Raw genomic sequence first — 19065 nt, forward strand, 5'->3', positions numbered from 1 at the left:
TTTCTCTGGAATCATGGAATGTCTGCCGGAGTCAAAAGTGTCTTTGGTGAGTAGATATGGACTAACTCCCTTCATTTTACAAAGGAAGTGAACTAAGCCCAGAGAGAGGAGATGAGCCTAAAGACTCATGGCTATTTAGGGCAAAACCAGGGCCAGAACCCAAGTCTTAAAACTTCTATTCTAGCCAGCGGTAGCCACAGTGCCTCTTCTTTTGAGACTTTTCTTGTCTTGATAGAAAGAGCATCAACCTCTTGTGAGAAAAGTGCTTTGTAAAGTCTTTTAATTCTATGGTCCAATTAAAATGTTAACTTGTCTATACAGTTATATTCTGAGAAATTCTGCTTAAATTAGTAAGGTTTAGACATGAACTATTTTTTAGACAATCACATTTTAAGTGGGAGAGATTTGTAGAAAATGAACATTTTCCTATTGATAAAAATTGATGATAATAATAAACTTTATGATATGATTATAATGTATAAGTAATTAGGTAAGCTATCTTTCTCACAGTATTGTTCTTAGTAACAGAAAACACCATGAAACATCAGGGAAATTTGAAGATTGGTATCAAGATTAATTAATTTTAAACATTAATTTTTTATGTTAGAACTAAGAAGCAAGTGTTTTTTTCCCCATTAAAAACAATATAGGTACTAGAATAGGTTCAGCTCAATTCTGTTCTAGTTTACATTCTCTAATTATTTTGTTGGTCATGTACAACTGTTTTAGCTAAAAGAATTGGAAAGAAATTAAATTTTAACAGCAAAACAATCTTTAGAAACCTGTCTTTTCATTTGGCATTGTTTGAACATGGAATAAATTCTTTAGCAAGACACAAACATTTAAATGAACATTAATTTTATCCAAGTCATTATTAAACAACATTCAGACCTAATTGAAACATTTGCGGATTCTTGTATCCTGAGACCATGTCGATTTAGAGTTTAATGCAAGACCAGATTTGAAAAGACCACGGAGGGTGAGCATGATCCTAAGCCAGTGCTGATCAAAGAAAGCGTGTAAGACAAAAAGGCCCTTGGGAAACATTGCCCTGGGAAGTGGCACTTGTGCGTACAGAGAATTTTGTGCAAGTCTACAAAGATGAAATCGGCCCAGCGATGGCAGTCAAGCGTGCCAGCAGGCACCACCCCCAGCCTTGGAGGAGAGGCGCCGCGTCCTTGATCAGTTTCAGCGAGGACTGCAATGGGCTCCGCCCGCCCCATCATCTTCCCAGCTGAGCTGGGTTCCTGCATTCTCTGCGAATGCTAATTTCTCCTGACCAGAATAATTTTTACCATTGCTTTGTGTGCTTTTTGGATTTTCTCTTCCCTGCAGAATTACAACTTCAAATGTTAATTAAATATAGCAGTTAATAAAGATAATGGGGGAATTTGTAATGTCTCCATCAGTTCAATACGGACTTCATCTATCTTTGAGTTTTTGTCATTTTAGCAGTTGAGTCTTTATCAGACAGATATTAAATCAGTATGTGATTACAACATTGATATGGGTAGATTGTCCTGGAAAAATAGGTAGATTTTCCTTGAAATAATTAACGATTGTAATTAAGCAAAGATTCTTCTAGATGCATTTCAAAGTTTGTGCAATAATTTGTGCAATAAGTATAATCAAATTGAAGCCTGATGGGTTTTATACTGTTCCCTCCCTGAAGACCAGTCTGTCTGTGTGGAAGAACTTGCTGATTCTATGGCAACTCACTTAACCCATGTCCTCCTAGGTAACAAAGCAACCATAATACTTGTGCTTTGGTTAAAATCACTTTAACTTTGATCACTTTGATCTGCACATCAGTTTGGCATTGCATTTTGTCCCAACTGAACACACTCAACGAGGATGTACATGCCTTTTAAAAGCTGAGAACAGCAGAGGAATGTTACTGAGTTCGAAGCAGTTAGAGAGGAGTTACTGTTCATTTCACACTGCCCAGTTGTTGTATTGTGGAATGAAAATGGAATGTGAGGAATCTAAGCCCTTCATGTTGTGTGTCCATCCTCAGAGGGTCAGCGTTGTCATCTCTATTCTGTTGTATAGCCAATGTTTACATGATAGATGCTTCCTAGTGTGCAATGTGATTTTGCGAGAGCACTTAAGAAGGGTAGTTAGTGCTCTGTGCCATTCGTCCTGTCTGCTCCACACTCTGGGCAGTTTGTCTCAGGAGGCCAATGGGTCCCTTCTCAGAATCATAATTTTAGATGCATAAAATAAATCAGATTACAGAGAAACCATTTATATCGACAATTATCTAAATATAAAAGCAGATACAAGTCCCATGGAGCCCCAATAAGAACTCCTGCATTAAAGGAAGTTTTTCTCTTGAAGCAAAAAAGTGACTTTAATACCCCCTCAGTGTTATAAATGTAAGACCTTACGTTTCCTAAATATCTTACTAAGCACTTAGCATGGCAAATAGTGTCAGAGTCAATATTCGAAGAGATTAGTGTAGTTACATATGGTTAGGCTACTGTAAGGTCAATAGTTATGAATGACAACTCGTAACCTCAGTGTGACTGAACTAAATATTAGTACATGACTGGCTGGCCCCTTGCTATGGAGCTCTGAAGAATAGCTGTTTGTTTGAAATTCAGTGGGGATCAAACCTGTCCCAAGCCCTGCAGCTCTCTTCTTTCCCATTCTTCTTTCACAGGTGTATATTGGAGATAAAAAGAAATAGATTGAGTTCTTTACTTCCCCCAGTGAACATATTTCCCTGTTTTGTTGGAAAGGTGACTTAGATGTGTTTACATATAACAAAAAGTAATGTGATACAAAATGCTGTAATTAGACAACATGATACTTTAGGCATCTACGTTTTAAAAGCATGAATGAATGTCCTTTGTTTTCTTCATTGAAATCTCATTGTATAACACATTCTGTACCACATTCCAACTCGTAGAAAGTAGGAAGCACTTGTTTCATTGTTGCCAGAGGATAATGTCAGGCTTGTGTTTTTCCATCAGGAGAGTTGGTTGAAATGTTATCTTTGTTATTCCTGTGATTTATTAATTTATATTCATCTTAACTGCAAAGAAGGAAACAAAAGAGGACTTCATATGTACTACTCAGGAAAGGGAAGATTCTTGCACAGCTCTACATCACCTTCTATTGATAAATCTTTTCCTTATGCTCTCCCTTTCAGTATCCAAAGTAACAAAAGCAAACGTTTATTAAGCTTCCACTCTGTGCCAAAGCACTCTGCTTGTTGGGATTCGGGGCGGGGGGTGTGTGTGATGTGATGGTGGCAAAAAATGCAAAGTTTAGGCGAAACTTGGGCCTGCCCTTGGGGAACATGCAATCCAATAGGCTAACAGTTAAAATAGTGGGTATGTGCAAAAAAACAAGTTTTCCTGTTTAAGATAATTTCAAAATATAAGTGTATTGATTTCATATAAGACCATGCATAGAAATCCAATTGAATTCTTCTTGAATCTCAGAATCTCAAAATTGGCCTCAGAACCTGTCTAGTATATCTTCCACCTTAGCCTCCTTCTATCTTCTCCTTCACATTCCCCTAAAAGACCTCCAGGGGTGGGAAACCTACCCCTTCTTATGATAATCTTGCTGAATTTGTGGACAGCTCTTATTGTTAGAGCAGCTTTTGATCTTAGGAAGTTCCGAAGAATATGACTCTCAATTCATTTCTAACTAGATTGAATGGGGCTTGATGATCCCCAGAATTCCCTCCAGCTGCAGAATGCCACAAGAGTTAAGAGTCAGTGCCTCTGATCTTCTTCCCATGTGGGATTAGAGTCTTGCTTTCTTATTTGTATTTTTTTCTTTCTAACTTATGTTTCATTTTAACTTAGTTTTCACAGAAGTGAAACAATGGAATAGTCTTATAAAGGCTTAGACTTCACAAGCATTTAATAAATAGGTTAGTGGGTGTGCCTGTGGCCAAGGGAGATACAAAGTAAAATCTGAGGTTTACCTTAGTACTGGCTAGTCTGGTAGGAGAATGTCATGAAAATAAAAAAAAAATGAATAGGAAAATGTTCTCCTTATGTATTGAAAACATGGTATTAATGTATTTTTTAAAATTTATTTTTAACAGGTGAAAAGGAATGTATATGACCTTACTAGTATCCCTGTTCGCCATCAGTTGTGGGAAGGCTGGCCACCCTCAGCTACAGATGACTCAGTAAGTAATAGCATCATTTAGCATGTGACTTTCTGGTCATTCTTTCTTCTACTTGTGACTATTCCATTGAAAGTTCTGTGCCAATCAGACTGTAGAAAAATGAAATGGTACAAACTTACTCCCTCACATAGCTCTTCCTGTGACACCAAGTGTATAATGGGCTTCTCACATGTCTGTAAAGGTTCTTTTCTCACAATAGCTTTGTAAGGCAGGCAGTGCTTCCCCATTTCACAGATGAGCTGACTGAAACCCACCTTAGGGGTTTCAGTACCTAAATTTTTCTTTTCCAAATGTGTTTAACCTAGGCAAGAATCTGGGCAGCTAGATGACACCATAGTGGATAGAGCACTGGGCCTGTAGTCAGGAAGATTCACCTTCCTGAGTTCAAATCTGGCCTCAGACACTCACTTACTAGCTTTGTGATCCTAGGCAAGTCACTTCACCCTGTTTGCCTCATTTTTCTCATCTGTAAAATTATCTGGAGAAGGAAATGGCAAAACATTCCAGTATTTTTGCCAAGAAAACCTCAAATGGGGTTACAAACAGTAGAATACTGATTGAACAACAAGACAAAAATCTAGATTGAGATAGACTTTCAGTCATGCCACATCCGTAGTGTGGAATGAATCCCATGACAGTGGAATTGCCACCTGAGATTTTTCACCACTATACGTAGAATCTTGTCACATTCTTTAGAAAAGAAATGTTCAAGGTAAACAAGAAAAATCAAAACTTAATTCTTTTCTTTGACTCATTTCTTTTCAGATTTTGGCTGGGGAACTGGGATGTGACTATAAGCAATATGGACTTTTGAATGAGTCTTCACAGCTCTAGAGATTTGTCATGCGTTTATTAATCAGTCATCTGCTATTTGAAAAGCACTTAGCCAAGTTAGAGCTAGCGATTTAACCCTAACATGGTCCAATAACTCACAGTTATGGAGTTCTTCAGGGTTATAAAGCACTTTACTCAAAATAGCTTTGTGATATTGGTAGATATGATACAAGTATCTTTATCCCCATTTCACAGATAGAGAACATGAAGGAACTGGAGTCAGTCACCCACGCTAATATGATTAGAAAATGGCAGAGCTGGGACATGAACTGGATTTTTCTGACTTAAAGTTCAGTGTTCTTTCTACAAACTGGACAACAAACTTAATGAGGATAGTGAATTTGTACTTAAAATCATTGTATCTCACCCCCTTCTGAGAGCAGTACATTATAGGAACATCATAGATATTTAAATCAATTAAATGAAATTGAAAGAAACTGAATGATTGGACTAGGACTTATTTAATCTGAAAATTTTAAGACCTATGATCTTAGATCATTGTAATGTTTCTGTTATCTTGCTGGTTCTCTGTTGCATCTCTCTCTTTAGATATTCTAAGTTTGGTCTGTCGTCATACTAAGGGTTTCTATTCAATGCTCTACCAAGAGACTGTTCATGATGAGGCATCTTTATTTTGACATGCTGGGCTATTACCCTATCTGCAAGAGTTCATTGGTGATTTGTGAATCCAAAATGAAAATTTGTCAAAAAATTCTAAAATTTAAATCTAAAAAGTAAATAAAGGTTTGAAAGTGGATTTCTAAAAATATTTTATATTTTAAAAATACTCAAAGGGACAACTGTAAGTTTGGAATTAGTGTGTCATAACCTAAGCAAAACTAAGCATATCTGTCTGGATAATAAACAATACCCTTAATTTTCTTTCAAAATATTTTCCTTTTTAATCACTTCTTTCTAACAATAAAACATGGTCACACTTTGAAAAAGATTTTGGAACTATTAAAATCAGAGATCTTTGGAATGAGGTACATCAGAAAAGAGGGTTTGATGCAGGATCTGCAAGCAGTGAAAAAAATGCTTAAATTGCAGGGAAAGAGCGGAGAATGAGTACCTTGGAGTTTTGATTCCATGAAAGGCACTAGATAAATAAAGAGGCAATGAGCCTGAAAATGTGAGTCTAGAGTAGATAGAAAAGAAGGATAGCTAATGAAGAGAATGAGGGAGAGAAATTCTTTCTGGAAAGGATTGCAAAAAATGAAATTTTAAAAAGTAATAATCAGGACAAGTTGAAGGGAAAGAGAGAAGGTAGTTTCTACTTGACTATGGCGGGGGGAGAAATCAAATTAAATAACCACATAAAAGCAGAAAAGAAGTGGAAATTAAATAAGAAAATCTTCAAAGGAAAAACATTAACAAATGGGAAGGGGGAGCTCAGGAATAAGAGAAAAAGAGCCAGTGGGAATTGGACCACCTAAAAAAAAACTAAGCTAACATAAATGAAGAGACATAGTATTGTATTTACAGTAAAAGAAGAGGAAAAAATATAACCTAAAAAAAACAGTTTTAGAGACAAATGAAGGAAAATAGAATAAACTTAATTTATAACTTTAAATGTGAATGTATTAAATAATTCAGCAAAATGAAAAAAAAAGAATGATAGATTGCATAAGAAAACAAAATTCCACAATCTGTTGCCCATAAGAAACTTATTTAGAAAACCTCCAAACCCAGAATGAAATTAAGAATCTGGAAAAAATTTTGTATGCATTATATACTCCAAAAAAGTAGGCATTGCAATCATAGTATCTGACAAATCAAAAAGAAATGTTTTTTAAAAAGATGAAAAATGAGATAACAATATTATGTTAAAAACACTATGGACAACAAACCAGCATCAATATTAAACTTAAATACTCCAATATCTTTGCATTCAAATTTATAAAGGAAATATTAACGGAATTATAAGAATCAATAGACAGTAGCAGAATAGTGAAATATTTTAGTTTTCCAATATTAGTTTTGAACTGAACAAATTACTGGAGAATCTAGAGTTAAAAGATGTATAGTGTCTTCTAAATGGAAGCACAAAAATTTACATATTTTTCAACATAGCATGGAACTTTTGCAAAAATTGATCCTATACTAGGGCACAGAGATATTGCAAACAAATGTAAAAAGTACACTTTTTACCGACCATAATGTAATGGAAAATAGTCATTAGTTCAGAGACCACAAGCAAAAGACCTAGACCCAAATAGATACTTAACAATGGAATCCTAAATAATGAATGCTCCAAGAACAAATCATAGAAACAATTATGTGAAAGAAAATGATAATCATGAATAAAATACCAAAATTTCTGGTATTCATCTAAAGCAGCTCTCAGGGGGCAAATCATGTCCCTGCAAATATACATTAAAAATTTAGAGAAAGAGAGGATTAATGAATGGAATATTTTTTAAATGCAAAAAGCCACCAAACAATCTTAAAATAAGCACAATAGTGAAGATAATATAAATCAGAGGAAAAAATATATTATTTTGAAACACAAAAATCTATTATTTCATATTTTTCATTCATGTCCAGCTCTTTGTGTCTCCATTTGGAATTTTCTTGGCAAAGACACTGGAGTGGTTTGCCAATTCCTTCTCCAACTCATTTTATAGATGAAGAAATTGAGACTAATGGAATTAAATGACTTGTTCAAGGTCACACATCTAGTAAGTGTCTGAGGCCAGATTGTGACTTGGAAAGATAAGTCTTCTTAACTTCAGGCCCAGCCCTCAATCTTCTCTGCCACTTTGTTGACCCCCCCCCAAAAAAAAAAAAAACTATAGAAATTATAAATAAAGCCCCAAACTGATTTTTTGAAAAGATTAATAAAATTGATAAAACTTTAGCTAACATGTTTAAAGAGATAGCAGAATATCAAATAAAAAAAGGAATAAAGCAAGTTGAAATTGCAATCAAACCTGAAGAAATAAAAAGAAAAATCAGAACCTCTTCTATACAATTAAATGCTAACACAACTGTGAGAGAGAATACAAAGAAATAGAATAATACCTTCAAAAATATAAAACAAGTAAACTGACCAGAAAACCAGATAAAGATCTTAAATATTTTAACCTAATCTTAGAAAAGGAAATAGATTGAGTTCTAAAGAAACTATCTTAAAGGGGAAAAAAGCTAAAACAACCCAAACAACTTTTGGTCCTGATGATTTCACAGGAAAATTCTAAAATCAGTGATCTCGACACTAAGAGAAACCTTAAGATCATCTGATTCAGCTCCCTCTGGGTGAATGATGGTATCCCCATTTTATAGGTGAGGCAACTATATATATATATCTTGTTTTTTTAAATTAAATATCATCCTGCAACCTTTCTAATGCATATTTTGTGGATACTTGAACTTTAGAAGTTAATGAGCAGCTGAAAAAATTATTCCCTTTAAAGGGTGAACAATGTACTTTAATGTACTTGGGTCACCAAATTGATAGCTTCATTGATTTAAATGAATGAAAAGCATTTATTAAGAATTTACTCTGTTTCACTCTGCTATTTCTTGGGGCAATAAATACAAGGGAGAATCCTGCCCAAAGGAGTTCACCTTATAATGAATGCTGGCCAGGGTGGGTATGTTGGTTTGTCAAGGGCCTGTTGAATGTAGCTATAGGGAAGTAGACCTTTCCAGAAGCAATGGCAGTATTATTTTGGTTTCAGAGCTGGAGGTTGGGAGAGATGACTATTGCCATCAAGTCAAACAGGGCCATAGTGGGCCTTATGAGACTGCTCCCCATGAGAAGACTAAAGCTAAAGAGGTAGACTTGCTGGGTTCTCTCAACCATGGGTGCCTCTTCCCCTCAACTCTGGCTTCTCTGCTTCTTTTCCCCCCTTGACTGTAAGCTCCTTGAGGGCAAGGACTGACTTTCTTTCTGCTTAGTCCACGTAGTACAGTGCTTGGCTCATAATCCACACTTCATAAATGCTTATTGGCTTGAGGTGTACAATTTAGAACTGGACAAGAGTCCCAACTTCTCTTTTTCAGCTGGGAAAAACTGACCCCTATGGAGGGGAAGGGGGAGGAGAGGTGGGATTGGAATCCAACCCTTTGGAGCTCAAGTCAGCATTCTTTCCAAGAGGCCAAGTTGAGTAGTTCCAGGAGAAGACCAGACAGGGCTGACCTCTGGCATAGCTTAGATTGAAGCCAAAGGACTCCTGGTGGAAGAGCTTTGGATTGAAGTTTCAGTCAGACTAATGACATAGAAACCTTCCTTTGCAGGGTCTGGTTGGCTGGAAACTCATGATTCTCTTGTTCATGGTTGACATTGTTGCTTGTGTACCTCTTTGTCCTGTCTGTCGAAATTGCAAAAGTTGAGGCATCTGCTCTGAAGCAAAATCATCCTCCCAGCTTGGCTGCTCCCGTAGGGTGCAGCTGGGATGTGTCAGCTGTGTAAACACTTCTGACTGTGTTACCAGCAAAATATAGAATTAATTTCTTTGCACATGAATGTGCCATAACTTAATACCTAAGATGGTTTAACTTTCTGGGGAACCACCTGAACAATTTTTTCCTTGTGCCAGATAAGGATATTTGTTAATAAGGTTCATTAGCAGCAAACTTCAATATCATGCCCCTTTCCTCACCAGCTACTGCAAAAGCTTTTGTGGGCATGAAGAGGTCAAATGGGCAGTATCGTGTGTGTGTGTGTGTGTGTGTGTGTGTGTGTTGTGTGTTTGTGTCCTGAGATCCTATGTATTAGAGCTGGTTTCAGAGCTACTGTGATCATAGACAAGCTGCTGCCCTGCTGTGAGCCTCAGTTGCTTCTTTTGTAAGAATAACCAGGGCATGAACTGATCATAGAATCATATGATGAGAAGGGAACTTAAAGGCGGTGAGATTTGAATCCATGATTTGAGATCTTTCCCTTGGTATATCATCTATCTAATCCCCAAGGAAGAGGGGAACCTATAATCCCACAATAAAAGTATTAATTTCTTCTTTTTGTAATTAGGGAAACCAAGACTAGAATGGTTCAGTGACTTCCTTAGGACTCTATAGTATATGTAGAAAAGCGATTTCCCATTATGGATGCTAATTAGGGATGCCATTCACTACTGTCAGACTTTATGATTATTCAGTGATACAAACAAAAACCCTCTAGAAGCAAATCACAAATAGGAATCCTCAAGGTTCTGTCTTGTACTTGTGCTTGTGACAAGGCTTCCCTTCTGTCTAGTCAGAGACCACGTGCCTCCCTTGGACCTGGCATCTGCTATGTTATCCGTGCTTTGGAGCCAACACTGAGTATATCAAGGAGAAGAGGGGGATGGACAGTACCATAGCCTGCAGACAGGTCAAGAAGGAGGAAAACTCAGAGTAGGCCATTAGATTTGTGAGGTTATTGGGAGATAGCAGTTTCCATTGATGAGATTGGGAGGCAACATAGAGAGAGTTAAGAGGGAGGCCAAAGCAGGTACAATCAAGCTGAATCAGTCCATCAACAAACATTTATTAAGGACAAGACCCGAATTACTAAACAACCTTGTGAGTAAGGGAGCAGGTAAACTGAGGCTTCCAAGACAAGAAACTCCTCTGAACTCTGGCTGCAGGAATCATTCTCATATACCATATTATTTCCTGTCTTTGTACTCAGGGACACTGTGGGAGCTTTCTGACTGTCATCGAATTGTGATCGTGCCAAGGTCCATGAAAGCATGGAACATGGTTTGTAAGCTTTTCAAAATGCTGTGAACCAAGAAATTCCTTAGTGTATACCTAATTCTAAACAGAAGATAGATATTCTGACTGCACATTTTGAGGGAATCAGGAGTGTCAAGTCAGTCAATAAACATTTATGAAATGCCTACTATGTATAAGGCATCATGATAATAAGCTTTAGGAATACAAATTAACGAGTTCCTTCTCCCCCCTTCCTCCCCCCTCTTGTTCACAAGACAATCCTGACTCTTGAGGAGTAGGAATAATGAGGAAAAAGAAGCTGAAAAATAGGAAGCAGTGTGGAGCATCTGGCATGACTGTCATGGCAGAGAAGTCCAAAGGGGTATAGCCAAATGGCAAATGACTGTTTAGCCCAAAGAAGATGTAGAAATATTATGATGTTGAACATTGCTCACATTTAGACAGTACTTTGAGGTTCACAAAGCATTTTGTAGCTTAAACCATCAGAGAACATGCACGGAAGGAACTAAATCACTGGGCTCTGCTCCATGGTCCTCAGCCACAGCCCAGTCATTTCCCATCTTGCCAGTCTCCTCTCTTCTCCACTTTTTTCCTTTTTAGTTGTAATTCAGTCATATATTCCCTCCTCTGGAAAAGGTTTGTCAGTTATCTTTTCTGTGTTTTTCACTACCAAAGCTCCTTCCACTCCACATCTCTTCTCTCACATCAGAATGTCTGTTTCTTGTGGGAGGAGATAGCTTCATTTTAAAATTTAGATTCTCACCTGTTTGACCACTCCTCTGTCTCTTTTACTGGACCATCATTTGGGTCAAGATCACTAACTGTAGGTGACCCCTTGGATGGTTTCATTCAGTCCCCAAGGCTCTCTGTTCTGGTCTCTCTTCTTCCTCTCTAATATTTTTCCTAGTGATATTAACAGTAACCATGAAGAAAATGACAACAGCAACAGTAATCCAACATTTACATATCACTTTAAGGTTCTTTGCAATGACTCTAGAAGGTAGTTGTATTATACTCATTTTACAGATGAGGAAGCTGAGGCAAACAGATTAAGCGACTTGCTCAAAGTTACATACCTATTAAATGTCTTAGGCTGATTTTAAACTCAAGTCTTCCTGAACCTAATTCCAGCACTTATCCATAGGGTCACCCAACTGCCTCAGTAGCTCCCTTTGTTTCAGTTATCATTGACTGATTGATTGTTTAAATAACTACCTCTATGAAGATGATTCTCAGATCTATTTATCTAGTGCTCTCTCCTGACCTCCAGGCTTCCATCTCCTGTTGCCTATAGAACACCATAAAACAAATGTCTCGTAGATATCTTAAATTCATCCTGTCCACAACTTGATTGTAATCCTTCCTTCTCCCTAAATTATGTTACCATTGAGGACACCACTCCTTTGTCTCCTGGGCTCACAATGTCATTCTTTCTTAATTTCCATATGCTAATAGTGCCAAGTCCTGTTGGTTCTGGTTTCATACATCTCATATGCAGATACCACACTACTACCATGGTAAAGTTTTTCATTCTCTTTAGACCTGATTGATTTATTGCATTAGCGTGCTGCTCACCTTGTCCTAGGTTTTTCCCCCTACTCCAGTCTATTTCCACTCAGCTGTAAAGTTGGTCTTCCAACAGCATGATCTGACCTTATCACCCCCTTCCCCATCCTCTCTCTCATTCAATAACTACTAGTGGTTCTCCTATTTAGGAACAAGTAGGAAACTCTTGGTTTGGCCTTTCAAACTCTACATGACCTGGCTCTCTCCTATCTTTCCACACCTTATTGTCCTTAATGTGATCTGGAATCCAGGAATCCTGCCCTTAGTTGTTCCTCACACAACAACTGTCTTCCATGGCTGGAGTTCTCTCCTTCCTCATTTTTCCTCTTGGGCTTCATTTACATGTCAACCAAAGTCCTACCTTCTGTCCAAAGCCTTTCCTCATCTTCCTTAACATCAGTGACTTCCTTTTGATATTGTCTCCAGTTTGTCATAGAGATCGCACATACATGTCTATTTTCTTCATGCAGAGTTGGTCACTTTACCCCCCCCCCCCATTAGATTAGGAGTTCTTTGAGAACAGGGACTGTATCCTCAGCACCTAATTTAGACCCTGACATTTAGTAGGAGCTTAAACCATTTGACACCTTGCCAGTTCTATGTCCAGGACTTTAGTGCATAGATTAGCTGACTTCAGTGGGGAAGTGTGATTCTCCTGCTTTTCAAATGAGGTAATTCAAACTGAGAAGGTAAATGATAAGTGTCCAAGGTGGGATTTGAACTTAGGTATTTTGAATCTCAAATCCCATTCTCTGTCCAATGAACCATTTTGACATAAATGATAACTGTCTTTCATTTGAAAGAGGGATGAGCCTTGTTCTGCTTGACTTTGAAAGAAGAAACAGGAACCATGGGAGATGGTTACAAAGAGGCAAATTTCAGCTGAATCTTAGGGGGAAATTCTCAATAATTAAGGCTATTAAAAAATAGAACTGACTGCTTAGTCAGTACTGGGCTGTCCATCACAGGTGTTTAGACCAAAGCTGTATTACTTGCTTCTTAGATTTGGAGCAAGAAGACACTTAAGGGACTTTTGAGGTTATTGAAGATGATATTTCTATACAATTATAACCCGAACTATGTATTCTCTGAGGTCTCTTCGAGATCTGTGATTCTGTGACTCTGGCTGATTAACACCCATATTGATTAACTGTTTCGGAGGCCTGAGGTTTTCTTTCAAGTAAAAATGAGATTATCACAAAACTGTGAAGTCACATGGAGGGAAAAGTCAGATTTGAGGAGTGCCTGTGTTTGGCACTTTCACCCAAATAGGTCAGCCTCTTCTGTTTTAATCTAGGCTAGCCAATCCCTCTGGTCCCCACATGTGTTCTGTTATGAGTGTCTGGATAGAGCCTAGATAGTATACATCCAGAATAGTTCAAGATCTCCCAAGTGAAAAGGAATTCAGACCATCTGGTTCAATTCCTTCCTAGTCAGGAATCCCCTTAAACTGTCGCTGATGATAGTATCCTGTCCTTGCCTGAATCCCTTCAAATGAGGAGAAGCTTGCCCCTCTGAAGCAGGGCACTGCTTTACCTCTCCCTGCCATAACCTGGCCCATTTGGCACAACCAACCCTTTAGTATCAGTGACTGGGTATCCTCCAAGTTTCCTGTGACTGGCTATGCTACTTCTGTCAGCACATTCTCATGTTGTGGGCTTCTGGTCTCTCACTGTCTCGGCCATCCACAGTATAGTGCATGTGTCATTTCTTGCACCGAGAACATTTAAATATCAATTTTGGAGGGATTATGTTCATAATTGGACAGGCATTTCTAGCCTCGTTTGTACTGGGCACTTCATCTCTCAGAGCCTCAGGTTCTTCATTTGTCAATTAGGGATAATAATCCTTCCTGTGTCTTCCTCACAAGACCTTCGTGAGGATCCAATGAAATCATAGGCCTGCACAGGCTTAGGAAGACTGTTTGGGACCTGAGAAATGGGAGAGAGGATTGTTGGTGTTAACTTCCACATTAGAACATACTCTGTCTAAAATCTGGCATGTTTGATACTAATAGAAGTGATTTTTGGTCTTTTCTCTCCTTCCCCTACAATTATTCCCTTCTCTCATCAATAAAGTCCCATCTGAAACTCCATTTGAGAATGTGCCCAGGCTGGTCACTGCTCACTTATCCAAATTTGCTCCTGACTTTCCATCCTAGAACTGTCTACACATATTTAAAAGATAGCTGGCAGCACAGCAGATAGAGTACTGGTCCTGGAATGAGGCAGACTTGAGTCCCAAACCTACCCAACTTAATACCTGGGTAACTGGATAAGTTACTTCATAATTTCCTGACTCAGTTGCCCCATCTGTAAAATGGGGATAATGATAGCACCTACCTTCTAATTTTTGGGATGGAAATTCAAAGAACTTTATAAACCTATGTGGTTGCTGGCTATAGTTATAATTATTAGCTAGGGTCTACATATTTTACCTACACATTTCACTGAATTGGAATTAATAAACTTTTTTACATTATAGCTTTGAATAGTAAAAATTGAAATACATGTAACCACTGTAGGGGAGAACATTATTTGTACTAATTAGAATTGAGCTTTATTGTCATCATCATCATTATCATCACATGGAAGAAAAAATACATTTGCCAGAAAATGGGACAAGGAATTATTGGAGGAAGCTGCAAAGAGGCAAACGAAGATTTGACATGACAATATCTCCTCTAATAATTAGGAATATTCAAAAGGAGTGGCAACTCGGTGGTGCAGTGGATAAAGCACCAGCCCTGGAGCCAGGAGGACCTGAGTTCAACTCCAGTCTCAGAAACTTAATAATATCTCTCTGTGTGACCTTGGGCAAGTCACTTAACACCATTGCCTGGCAAAAGCAAACAAACAAAAAGAAATATCTGAAAGGAAAATTGGAGGATGGACCCCCTCCAAGGTCCCTTCTTAAGTTCTTCAAGTAAAGGGCAGATGACCACGCGGTGGTATGTTATAAAGAGCATTTTTGTTTATTAATGGGCTTTTCCATTTTGGAGATATTGTAACTTTGTCCATGAGAATTATTATTCTTTGACTGTTTTTTTACATGTGACCCCATGCCCAAATTATCTTCAGAAAAGTTATGACAGATTGTTTTCATGTTCGTGATAGGGAAGCAAAATCATTCAAATTCATATTTGAATGTTTTTCCTTAGAGTAATATGATCTCAAATCTACCACATAATAAAATACATGACCCTGTGTTTTCTATTTCCATCCCTATTCAGATTGTTTCCATTGAATGTTTTAGGCTTCTAGATTAGTCACCTTGAATTGTTGATGTTCTTCTCATCCATTATCCCTGAGTCCCAGAGGAACTTAAGTGACTTGTCCAAGCTGACCTGAGCAGCAGGTCATAGAGCTGGCATTGGAACCAAGTACCCTGGAGGTGTGGAGTCCAATTAAGAAGGCGATCATGTCCTGGCTTACATGTACAGCCGTGAGACTAAAGAAAGCCCAGGTGCTAAAAGTAAGAGAATGGAAAGGTTTCAGTAGAAAAACTGCAGAACCTAGGGATCATCTGAGTAACTTGAAGGAGACAAGAAAGTTAAAAATGCCTGAAGTAAAGGGCAGCTAGGGTAGTGTAGTGGATAGAGCACTGGACCTGGAGTCAGGACCTGAGTTCAAATCCAGCCTCAGACACTTAATAATCGCCTAGCTGTGTGATCTTGGGCAAGTCACTTAACCCCATTGCCTTGCAAAAACAAAAAAAAAATGACTGAAGTTTTGAGCTCAGTTGACTGGGAATATGGTCTTGATGTCAATAGAAATTGGAAGATAAAAACTAGAAAGAGTGTCATTCTATAATTGTATTTCTACTCAACTGTCTTAAGAGTTTTCTTTCTCTTCTGACTTTTTCCCACTCTGGTAATCTCAAAGAAAAGACTGAGTCCTGTTTCCATTATAATTTGTGATATTCTTTTTGATGGTCCCATAATAGACCCACATGAATGGAATGAACAGATCTCTAGCTTTGATAAACCAGAGGAATTAACACCTGGCTAAGACTTTCTGGTATGAAAAGTTAAGATTCCATGTAAGTCCTGTTGAAGAGAAGATTCACAAAATACCATTCTAAAAAACAACAATAGGCAAACAGGAGAAATAAAATGGAATATTTTGAAATTTCTTGAGAACTTGCAGCCAAGAGATGTAGAGATAAAGAGATGGATAGAGTGATTTCACTAATAGAAGACACTCCAGTTTAAATCAACCAACATCTCCACCATTTATCATCTCAGAAGGTTGCACAGAGCACTAAGAGACTAAATGCCAGTGTATGACTCAGATTGGAATTAAACTCAGTTTTTCCTGGTTACACAAATTCTCTATCCACACACATACACACATACTCACTCATGGTCACACATGTTCATATACCTCTAACTCTCCCAAGTTAGCATATCCTTACCACATACTATGGGTTCAGGAGACCCCTGCCTCCAGAGATGACCTTGTAAATTCTTGTAGAATTAATTACTGGCATCCTTTCAAGGTTACTTACTTCCCCATTATCTTTTTTTACATTCTTTAAAAGTATCCAGAGAGGTCAGACCAAATGACCTGGGAATTTTTTTTATTATATTTGAAACTTATGATTCTCTTAATACTATATACTTCCTTTAATGGCTCTGTTATTTCATTTCCATAAATCCTCTCTAGAGGATCTCCTTGGCCAAACTGGGGTGGGGGGTGGAGCTTTTTTGGGGGCAGGACACTATTCTCCCTCAATGTACCCTTAGTTCCTGTCCTAGGCAGACTGTTGGGGCTCCAGGAAATTCAGAGTACATTATGATCACTTATTGGGGATTAATTACCCTCTTGGTTGTTCACTATTGTACCCAGTTTTTTAAGGGAGATAGGGAGGGAGGTTAAATGATTGTTTTTCATGGTGACTGATGGAACAGGCACGTCTGCTCTAACTTCTGAGCTTCTGACCCTTTAATAGGATCTTGGGTGTTAGAAGTGGAAGGGAATGAACTCATAGGATAATTGCAGAGGAAACAGTAATATCCCAAACAGACTCAGTAGCAGCTGCAGAATTGGGCATGAACCATGAATTGACTCATTGGCCAGTGAAACCTGTGGTTTGAAAGACCATTTTCTGGTACAGAACAAGGAATGTCTTAAATTCATCATATGTTTGAGGGGCAGCTAGGTGGCACAGTGGATAGAGCACCGGCCCTGGAGTCAGGAGGACCGGAATTCAAATCTGACCTCAGACACTTAATAATTGCCTCGTTGTGTGAACTTGGGCAAGTCACTCAACCCCATTGCCTTAAATAAATAGAATTTTTAAAGTTTTTTTTTTTTTGCAAGGCAAACGGGGTTAAGTGGCTTGCCCAAGGCCACACAGCTAGGTAATTATTAAGTGTCTGAGACCAGATTTGAACCCAGGTACTCCTGACTCCAGGGCCGATGCTTTATCCACTACGCCACCTAGCTGCCCCATAAAGTATTTTTTTAAAAAGAAACTTTGTTAATGTGTTTTCACAGAATAATATATTTGGTTCTTATTTACTGATATATCCTTGTGACTCATCACCCTGGGACTGGCCTTTATGGGGTGCTGAATTACTCAAGATCACAGAAAATCCGTGGCAGAGCTGGGCCTTAAGTGCAGGCCTCTGGACTCAGTACTGGTGCTCTTTCTACTGTTGTCTGCTACGGGACCCTCCTTTTCTCAAAAGGCAGTATTCCCAAAGGAATACAGCTCAGAAATGGGTGCTTGTTTACCATCCGGTGCTTGGGGTTTCCGGACAGAGTCTAGCACTGCTCCCAACATGAAAATAGCTGCCTCATGGGACAGGGAACAGAATTGTATGTCTTATTGGGCTTGGAAGGGAGAGTAGCAGAGAACTCCTAGAATGTCCATATATCAGTTGTAGGCACCCCCACCCTCATTTCCCCTGGCTTTCAGTATTGTGTTAACAACTTGTGATGGTCTAGTTACTTATTCTATTAATAATATAGATAATAATAACTTTCATTTCTGTAGTACTCTGAAGTTTACAAATGACTTTTCTCATCGCCATTAAGTCGGGACTATGGATTGTATTAAGGCCAGTAGAAACTCCATGACTCATTTTTGTGGAGGATAAGGATCATTTGTGGTTGTACTTAAATGACCAAATTTTTATAATTTTACACTGACTTCCTAATCTTTTAAAAGGATTTGGAATAATCATTCTAAAGTCATAGCCCTTTAAGTGACTGACTGCTCTATCCAGTGGATTGTTGACCACATCACTCCCTTTAGTATCCTATTTGTAGATAGCTCTTTGTGTAGCATTTTTTAATAAACATCTCCATGAGCCAGTTGGTAGTGATTATTCCCATAACCAGTGAAAGTCTTTCTTTCCTTTTATTGTACATTTGTTAACAGTTGTGATCATCACTGAAGGAACCACGATTTCAGTTTCTTACTTTCCAAGTACAAATTGGAACACGTAGGATTCAGATGTATAAAAGAGAAAATTACCGACAGCTTTGAGTGGCAGTTACATATCAAACCTCGCGGGGGTTTGACAGGCAACGAATATCGTTATTAGACGCTTTTTCCATAATTGCTGACATTTATCCAGTGTTTCACAGTATTTGCTAATGTATTAATGCAGTCAGTCTTGGGGAGGCTGCACATGCCTTCTTAGCCCTGGCTTTTATGGGATTCTTAAATTCATAGACCTGCGGATACTTATTCCCTGCTGGTTGCCGTAGTGACAGAGCTCAGAGATAAGCCGCAACAGAGCCCTTTTGTGATTGCTTTTCAGGTGACATTCAGAGGCAGCTTGAGCAGAGTGTCCTTTTATAGTTCCTGTAATTCAGAAAATGATAACAGCT

The 19065-nt window shown here is 38.3% G+C and overlaps 1 protein-coding gene across 1 annotated transcript in view; it reads left to right on the top strand.

Annotated features, from left to right (window-relative positions):
- FAF1 (Fas associated factor 1) overlaps positions 1-19065 on the top strand; it is a 319384-nt gene that overhangs the window by 136434 nt on the left and 163885 nt on the right. Inside the window, exon 6 of the mRNA XM_074221481.1 lies at positions 4070-4156. Within this exon, the coding sequence (XP_074077582.1) occupies positions 4070-4156 (87 nt within the window). The remainder of the gene's footprint in view (positions 1-4069; positions 4157-19065) is intronic.

This window comes from Macrotis lagotis, chromosome 2, assembly GCF_037893015.1.
Source record: "Macrotis lagotis isolate mMagLag1 chromosome 2, bilby.v1.9.chrom.fasta, whole genome shotgun sequence".
Classification (NCBI taxonomy): domain Eukaryota; kingdom Metazoa; phylum Chordata; class Mammalia; order Peramelemorphia; family Peramelidae; genus Macrotis; species Macrotis lagotis.